This window comes from Epinephelus lanceolatus, chromosome 8, assembly GCF_041903045.1.
Source record: "Epinephelus lanceolatus isolate andai-2023 chromosome 8, ASM4190304v1, whole genome shotgun sequence".
Lineage (NCBI taxonomy): Eukaryota > Metazoa > Chordata > Actinopteri > Perciformes > Serranidae > Epinephelus > Epinephelus lanceolatus.
Genome location: NC_135741.1, coordinates 4,042,619 through 4,052,304, shown reverse-complemented (window position 1 = coordinate 4,052,304; position 9,686 = coordinate 4,042,619). Strand labels below are relative to the sequence as shown.

Below are 9,686 nucleotides of genomic sequence, written 5' to 3'. Positions count from 1 at the left end.
AAAGCTTTTGTTTGCACTCATGCAGTGTTTGGATTTGACCATGCTCAGGTGATAACAACCACAAACTGGGCTCTTTGTCTTCATTTTTCATGTCTGTTGCCAAATGGAATTGTTACCTATATAACTGTCATCTGGATATCTTAATGTTTTCAACCAAATGTTGACCTTTAACTGATGAAGGCTGCTGAAAACTAACGTTTCAGTGACCTGAGATGTTACGTTAAAGCTCGATACTATAACAGATGCTTGCCTCACACAGTTCAGGCACAAATTCATTATTAAGAAATGACAACACTTGCAAAGGAAAGTAGTTTTTTTCCATTTTATTTTAACAAAGTTCCCAGCGTCACACTCAGAAATTCCTGTGAAACAAAAAAGAAAAGAGAAGAAAATGTGTCAAATCCAAGTTGTCAAGAGAGAGAGATTTTAACTCTGAAAAACTGTCTGGATCTGCCCTAGAAACAAAGATGAATGCCATTTCTGAAAACATCCATTTTAACTGCAAACACTTAAGTGTTCTAAAGTTTTAAATTATGTAATACAGAGCTGTTGTGCTTCTTCCTCTCAGCAGCAACATTGATAATCTACTCTTCTCACATCAACATCATTAGGTTCTTACTTTGCGACAACGGAGTCGTTCTTCGCCAGCCTCAGGATGGAGTCGTCGGACTCACCCTGTAAAAAGAAATAAAATCTGTTCAGACAAGAGCTTTCAGCGTTTAGACAACAATCTCATGGCAGAGTCAGATCTCCAGTAGAGACCCCCGATGTGCTCATGTCAAGGTTTGCACTGCAGAAACATCTTCTCTTTATTAGAGCGCCTTTCATTCGAAAGTCAACTGTTCGTTTGAATGTTGGTCACTGTCCAACTGTAATGACTTGAAATCTAAATTTACCGTCTCCGTGTGTGTATAAAACATCCGTGTGTAAGTACTCTTTCCAAGTAAACACACTGATGGCATTTTAAAATGAACAGTAAAGAAAAAGTTTGTGTTTAATATAAAAAGAAAACAAAATCTCATCGCTGTCGTAAATGCTATTTATTACTGTCATTCTTTGGTCTGTCCAATGATTGTAAACAGTCATTAGGTCTGTCAGGCTGGAGAACTTTTCACAGTAATGCATCTCTCTCCAGCTCAATTTCTCTCTGTGAATTGTGTTGTCATATGGATCACTGCAAATTTATTATGTTGATCTGTTCTGTATGACATCTATAACACATCTGTCCCTGCTGGAAGAGGGATCCCTCCATCACAAATATCTGTGATATTGGGCTTTATAATAAAACTGAATTAAATTGAAATAGTTCAGACCCACTGAATCTGAATTTAGGACAATCTAAGACTTTAAGACCTTATATTAATACTTAATTTAAGACATTTTCAGACTGTTAAAAGGACCTGTGGACAACCTGAGTCTATGAGCCAGCACACTGTTTACAGTAGTTTGCCTAATGATCCAGCAGAGGGCGCTCACTATCAGCTCAAACTGTTGCATGCCCTCAACCATAGTTTAGGAAAAGTGACAGCCCACCTTCACATTCTGCCAAGTAGAAACTTCAGTCTGCTAAAAACACATTGACTACCATTCTCTGCTGTCTAGCTCTTACAATAATATTTAACAATAATAATAATTCTGTGCTAGAAACAAATTACAGCCAAACTAAAAACGCCACTTCATGATGAACCCATAATCCAAATTAATCAGTCATAGAAAAAATAATCTGTTTGAGAAGTACATGCTGACAAAAAGAGAAAATTCAGGTTGATGCAAATGTATCACTCTGACCAATGTACATGTCACACATTTTTATTAGTTATGACCTCACTATGATCACTATACACACGCACAGGGAGTCTCCAGATAATATTCCTGTGCTATGAGACTCTCGCTGATGACTCACAAGCAAACTGATGGATTATGTGTTAATGACAGCAGTGAAAGTATGATGCAACAGACATTTGGCTGAGACGTACCATTCTGCGGATGGCGCCACAGATAGCGTAGGTCTTGAACTGACCATTGAAGCGACCGGTCACCTTGTCAACCTGCAGAGAGAACGGAGCATGCTGGTTAGGAACATTTAAAGTGCAAAACAACTGTTGCACATCACAAATGTTCAGGTTTTCAGGTCAGCTCTTGCTGTTTTTATAAATACTCAAATCATTAAATTAAGATATTCAAAACCTCTCTATCCTCTGACAGAGCTGGTTTCACAACAATTTTGCATCTTGACAAAACCTGCCCAAATCTGAAAATGTACTGCGCTGCTGTTTTGGCATGTGACAGCTCCTTCACTATAGTCAGGATATTTTAACATTTTTTGACATTTTCAGATGCATGCAGAGCCGTCTGAGTTCTGAGAGTTATGAGAACATATTTTTCCTTCTGATACAGGCATCCACATATTTCTATTCATACCTGAGCGTAGGCCTGAAATATTATGATACCAGTACCCTTAAAATGATAGCCATACCAACGGAGTACTTCATTTAAAGGCCCTGACACACCAAGCCGACGGTCGGCCGGCAACCAAAGTCGGGCTGTTGGTGAGCGTCTGTCGGCCTAGTTTTTGTGGTGTGTCCCGCACCATCGGCACTTTGGCATCTGTGTCGGCTGCTTTTCAGCCGACTGAGCATGTTGAATCAGCAGAAGAGCGTGTTGGTGAGAGTGATCACTCTGATTGGCTGTTCAGGTTTTATTTCCTCGCCCCTGTAGCGAGTGAATCTGCCTGTAGTGAAACCGGGGCTGACCAGTGCTTCCTCCTCAGGCTCCACTTCACTCAGCTGCCCCACAGACCCGCTGCTTCTTTCCACTTTAACCTGAATAACAAACCAGAGGTAGCTGGGAGCTGCTAGCGGAGCATTAGCCGCAGCATGACCGGAGGGAAGCACAGCCAGTTAGCCTCCGCTAGTCTCTGAGCTAGCCCCGGCTCTCCGTTTGGATCCAACCGGAGCACCAGGCCCTGGTTTGTTATTCAGGTTAAAGTGGGAAGAAGCAGCGGGTTTATCGGGCAGCTGAGTAAAGTAGAGCCTGCGGAGGAAACACCGGGACCGTCTGGATGTAATAGTCCGTGGAGGTGCTGCGGTGCTTGGCTGCACAGATAGGAAACCCCTTGGCTGACAGGATGTACCACTCTCTCACTCCGCTCTCTCTCACGCAGGCGCAGAATGTACGTGCTACTTGGCCGTCGGATGTAGTCCGTGTAGTGTGTTCAAATGCAACTGACACAGGGCGACGTGAGGCGACGTAGACAACGCAACAGTTGGCTTTCGTTGCCGCTAGTTCTTTGATGTCGGTTTGGTGTGTCCGCACCTTAATACTCATGTCAATAGACGCACTGAGTTGGCTAAAATGCTGCCAGACACCACAGACCTGTCGTAAAGCCATACTTTCACGTTTTGGTGGCATCTGTGGCTCTGTCACATACATCACATACCACACCACAGACTGTAGGGGTTATAAGTGCAATAGTAGGACAATCATTTGTCACATTAAACTGAAGAACGCTTGAGTTGATTGGCCGCGAGCAAAACCATACAAAGTCTTTTTTCTGGATCAGCGTACAAAAAGGATTAAATGCAGGTGTTGTCTGAGCGGAGAAGTATCGATACTTCTCAGTCACTGTGAAGACATGCTCTTTGTCAAAGTTACATCATTGCTGCATGATATCTGTGTACTTTTCAAAACCATGTGCACTTAAACTGTGTGACCACACAACAATGATGTGTATAAAAACTAGTGTAGGCCTGATCTTTACTGAGATATATTACACATGCAGCAAGCGTCAACAGTCTGATGTTTGATTGTGTTACCATGAATTTGGCAGAAAACCAGTCGCTGCCTGTAAAGGTAAAATAAATATCTAAAACCACGCAGCATGTTGAGTACACGTCATTTCTAATAAATTACTGAACAACTAGCAGCACTGACTGACATGGCCCTCGGACTGTACGTGCATTTTGCCTCTTTTACATTTTTACAGCTGGAATGATACAAATATCCATTAATATCTGATCTATTAATATCTCACAAAACTATTTTAGTCTTATTCCATTTCCACACTGCAGAGCATTATTGATGACTAATAATGTCCGAGCTTCACATTATATTAATGTCAGTTTTTTCCTGAACTATTCAACCTCATTCCCATCATGCTGCTGTTGTTTGCTATTGTGAGCAACTTCATGCAAATATTTAAAACCAACACTGAGCCGACTGTTTGTTTGACTACTGTACACAAAACAAAGTCAGACAGAGGAGCATGTGTCACCAAGCTAGTGGACTACTTTATTGCACACTGCCACATAAAAGCTGACAATAATAACAATAAAGTGTGACGTATCTTCAATAGACAGACTCAGACTGACACACTAACGCTGCATGTCCACTGCACAGTACAGCACGGCTCCACTCAACTCCTCTTTTTTGGTTTTCCATAACCAAAGCTGTGATAGTACGTGGTTCTTTTTTTTTTTTTTTTTAAAATGGTACCACCTCTGTCAAGGTTCCAAATGAGCTGAGCAGATGCTAAAAGGTGGAGTTAAAATGCTGCAGACCACTGACTGGTCAGAGAAATTCTTCCCTTGTGCAAAACAGGACATCCTGCAAGAACTCACCATTCTAAAATTGTCATGCTACCGTCAACAGCAACTGCAATTCTTTTATTCACTTGGCTCAAATTTTAGATTCAATTCCCAAAAGCTGCGACCACATGATCATGCTGTCACTCACAATTGATTAATTGTTTTGTCAATAAAATATCAAAACAGTGAAACATGCCATGTGTCCAGAACTCAAGGTGACGTCTTGAACGGAGGTTTGACCTCAAACCCAAAAACATTTTCGTCAAAAGTTGGGAGACATTTTTTGATTTGGGTCACACGATTTCAGCTTTGAGAATTAGAGGTCTTTAAGATATTAATGTGCGGATACATGCTGCATGTTTGGGCCTCTTTTATGATTCTTTTTAAGCTAACACAGCTTGTATGAACATGTGAACACTTGTGTTTAGCTTTTTTAAGCTGGATAGAAAAAACAAGGTTTAATTTAAGTTTATAGTCAGCACCAACTCTCTGTTTTATTACTATTATTACCAATATCTCATGTTAACCATCAACACAGTATGTCTAATAGAGCCTCAATCTTGACACGCTGGTGCAGTTTCATGTGTTTCTGTTACATATTACACCGGTTTTAAAATCACTGCATTGGCTCCCCGTGTGTTTCAGGATCAATTTCAAGGTTCTTTTATTAGTTTTTAAATATCTTAATGGTCTTGGGCCATCTTATTTATGCCAGAGTGCATCAGGACTGCAGAGACTGTTGATTTTTTTAAAAGGAGGCTGAAGACTCACCTTTTTAGTTTGGCTTTTAACTGATTTCTTTTACTCTTTTAATTCTTCTACTATGTTAATCTAATTTCTAATGATTTGAAATTATTTATTTTTAAATCTTTATGCATTTTATTATTATTAAATTTCTAAATCTTCATTTTTTTTTTTAACTTATTTATTCATTTATTATTTTTTTAATCTTTAAATCTTCATTTTTTTCTAAATCCTTAAATTTTTATGCATTTTATCATTATTTTATCTCATACTTGTTTTATCTTATCCTATTGCCTTTTAGTCTTTTAGTTTTTAGCTCCAGTGTTTCCTCATGGGGGGCCTCCACACTGAGAGGTGTGTCCAGTCTGCCCACGGGGACGTCGTCCTGGAGATCCCTCAGCCCCGGGGGACTGGGAGGCTCTGCACCATGTGTGGAGTCTACCCCGGTCTGTCTGGGTCGAGGTGGTCTCTGTGGTCCCACTCCCTGTGGCCACAGGCTGTGACACCTCTCAGTGTGGATGAGCTCCCCATAGGTGGTTCTATCCTCACCTGGTGCCTCAGTGCCCTGTCGTGTTACTATATTGACTGTGTGTGGGTTTTCAATATTTGTAGTATTTTTGTTGTATGTTTTTATTTTGTGAAGCACTTTGTGTTGCATTTTTAATGTATGAAAAGTGCTATATAAATTAAGTTTGATTTGATATGACAGGATAAACTTTAAGACTGAAATCTTTTGTTTTACCTCAGCAATGTTGATCTGGATGGAGGCGTGGTCCTTGGCTCCAATGATTCTGTTGCTGGCAGAGCTGCAAAACACAGAAACAATACTCTAGTTTAATGTTCTCCACCATTCATACTACTCTCCGTGTTTAAGAAGTCTGCATAACAAACATGTCGGTGGAGATTCTCAGTCACCCAGGTCATAGTAGTAAGTGCTACATCATAGGCAACTGGACTTGCTTGAGTTTCTTGAAGAGGTTTCACCTCTTGTCCAAGGCTTCTGAAGTGTACAGAACTAGATAAGTGGCCTCTTGGATAAGTGGTGAAACATCAAGAAACTCAAGCATTTCCAGTTGCATACGATACGGCACTTAAGATCTGCATAGCTAAGGTTTTACTATGGCTGAGCCTCAATGCAACCATTTCTGGTGTAAATAAAAAAAAAATAAAATACAAAAAGCACTGTCACAAAAGGTAACCACAGCCTTCTCCTCAGAATCATTCAGTTCAGTTTAGTCCTCTGGATACCAAAGTACAGTGGTGGAATGTAACTAAGTCTGTTTACTGAAACACAAGTACACACTTTATTCGAGTATCTCCATTTTAAGCAACTGTACACTTCCACTCTACTACATCTTAGAGATAGATATGAAGCATGAAAGCCATGCATGTCCAGATGTGTTGATGTTTAATGTTTGTGATAAACTGAAGGATAATGCTGAGAAAACTCTACTTGTTCACCTAATAAACTATTTAAAAAACCTCTAGGATCAGCTGCTAACTGGGCTGTTTCAGAGCTATGTGGGTCTCAAGACAGACACATTACAAACCTACACTGATACTATAGACTATGATGCACTGCTGTAGATTAAACTACGCAGCAGTATAGAGAAGTTAAAATGAGCACAGCATACAGCAGGAAAATTGAACACACATTAATGCAGCAGTAATACTAATCCTAAAACATCATTACGAATAAGAAAACACTGTCAGCATGAAACATTTTACTGTACAATGAAAACTTTAAATACTGATAACTCAGAGATAACGCTTGGTATTTTAGTTTGATATTAGTACTTTTAATTAATAAAAGGATCTACATACTTCTTCCACCACTCAGACAAGTCACTCACCATTTACGTGGGACGTAAAGGTCCACAAATTCACCAGCGTCGTTCTGCATGTTGAAAGGTTGTGCAGGTGGTCGCTTACAAACCTGAAATAAACACGAGACCAAAAACAGAAGTCAGAAAAGCCGGTGCGTTCATACTTTTCCTGCGCTAACGTTAGCAGACGTCACCGTAACTCTGCTAGCACCACGATACACACCTCATGTTTCAACTGTGGCTTGTTTCCAAAAAAACTACGTCCAATTATCTTTGTTGGCAAATCTTAAAAAGCGCATATTTTACTCATACAAGTGAACACAGACACCAGCAACTACAGGGGAGTTAGCCTGCTAGCATACAGCTAGCATGTTACTGAGCGCTCATCACGGCCGCATGTGGCTGCTCACACACTCGACCAACGTCTGATATTTACACACAATTTCTATCATAAACACCATCCAAAATTCATCCATAGCTACATACTCACGTTAAGTGTAACAAATCTCACAGAAAATTGCGGCTTTGTAGGGGAAAATACCAATTTAAACGTTTTTACGATGAGAGCTCGACAGATACCCACCGTATACGACAAATGGCCGACAGGAAAGGAAGAGGAGGTGACCCGGAAGGAGATGTATCCTCCCTGGAAGTTTTTATCGCCACCTGCTGGATGTCGGCATTACGACCAGAATTAACTGCACTGACTGGCCAAAAGTATGTAGACACACTGTGTTTTATTTCAGTCAGGCACTGTTGCATGGTATGTGTGTGTGTGTGTGTGTGTGTGTGTGTGTGTGTGTGTGTGTATTTTAATTTTAGAAAGAAGAAGAAAATCCGCACACTGAATTAGAGCTCCCAGTAAGTTTTTAATGACTAAAAAAGCAACGTTTTGACCCAAGCGGTCTTCCTCAGGCAACTTCAAAAGAATGAATGAAAAGGCAGGTGGCAGGTATACATATAGGCTAAGAGCCAGGTGTCATCCCACCCACGTCATCTGTCAATCAAACAATCAGACAGTCGTTCAAGTGAGCCATATATAGGCATATGATGGCTACTTAGTATGCACAAAGGATTTGCATATCAATAAGTGCAAAGAATACAGATATACAAAATAAACAAATTGTTATTGGGGAAACACATAGTACAAAAGAGACAACTTTACTATTAGACAAGAAACTTTTTAGAATATTTTAGTAAATATTTTAAGGTATTTTATAATTTTGTAGATACAAACAAAACAAACAAACATGGGATTGCAGTTTTAGAAAGAGTACAGTTTTAAACAGGAACACTGCTTGGAGAATAACAACATCAAATACCAGTTCACAAAAAGGGCCTAATGTCAAAATCCTCATTAAGGCCATTAGGTGACATGGTATTGAGAAAGAAGATCTAGTAGGTCTCCCTTTGAAGGAGTCTTCTTTCAATATCACCACCCCTACGTTGTTTTTTAACCCTCTCCACTCCTAGATAGCGCAGAGCACTGACATTGTGGCCTGCTTTTTTAAAATGGGCCACAACAGGGCTGTGCTCGTCGCCTAATCTGATCTTGCTCCTGTGTTCACTGATTCTGGTACGTAATTCCCTGGATGTTTTCCCAATATACGCAAGGCCGCATGGGCAACGGATCATGTAAATCACATGTGTGGTACTGCATGTGATGTCCCACGAATAGAAATGTTGCGACCTGTGTGTGGATGGGTAAAAGTCTTGCACCTCTGCGTGTAGACGCATTGGGAGCAGCCCCCACATTTGTAGTTACCATCTGGTAGACTGAGAGGTTTTGGTGTGTTTTGGGGGCTGATGTCAGATCTAACCAGGCTATCCCTCCTCCAATCTCAGAGATAGCCTGGTTAGATCTGACATCAGCCCCCAAAACCCCAAAAACACCAAAACCTCTCAGTACCACACATGTGATTTACATGATCCATTGCCCATGCGGCCTTGCGTATATTGGGAACCTATGCCAGGATCCTGTTTGTGGACTTCAGCTCTGCCTTCAATACAATCATCCCGGCTCTGCTACAGGACAAGCTCTCCCAGCTGAGCGTGCCTGACTCCACCTGCAGGTGGGTCACTGACTTCCTGTCTGACAGGAGGCAGCTCGTGAAGCTGGGGAGACATGTTTCTGACACCAAAACTATCAACACTGGATCCCCCCAAGGCTGTGTTCTTTCTCCTCTGCTCTTCTCCCTGTACACCAACAGCTGCACCTCCAGTCATCAGTCCGTCAAGCTCCTGAAGATCGTGGACGACACCACCCCCCAGTCGACACTGTAGAGTCATTCCGCTTCCTGGGAACCACCATCACCCAGGACCTCAAGTGGGAGCTGAACATCAGCTCCCTTACAAAGAAAGCACAACAAAGGATGTGCTTCCTGCGGCAGCTGAAGAAGTTCAACCTGCCAAAGACAATGATGGCGCACCTCTACACTGCCCTCATTGAGTCCATCCTCACCTCCTCCATCACCATCTGGTACGCTGCTGCCACTGCCAAAGACATAAGCAGACTGCAGCGTATCATTCG

The 9,686-nt window shown here is 41.3% G+C and overlaps 1 protein-coding gene across 2 annotated transcripts; it reads right to left on the bottom strand.

Moving 5' to 3' along the window:
• Positions 1-308: 308 nt before the first annotated feature.
• Positions 309-7,825, bottom strand: rps21 (ribosomal protein S21). Of its 2 annotated transcripts, none has more exons than XM_033627958.2 (6): positions 7,740-7,825; positions 7,184-7,266; positions 6,073-6,136; positions 1,977-2,048; positions 620-675; positions 309-362 (listed from the first exon to the last, which is right to left on the bottom strand). In XM_033627958.2, the coding sequence occupies exons 2-6, from the start codon at positions 7,231-7,233 to the stop codon at positions 353-355; spliced, it is 252 nt and encodes an 83-aa protein (XP_033483849.1). In that variant the 5' UTR covers positions 7,234-7,266; positions 7,740-7,825; the 3' UTR covers positions 309-352. The 2 variants fall into 2 exon arrangements, with proteins under 2 accessions (XP_033483849.1, XP_033483850.1); XM_033627959.2 differs by having other exon boundaries at positions 7,647-7,758.
• Positions 7,826-9,686: the final 1,861 nt, after the last annotated feature.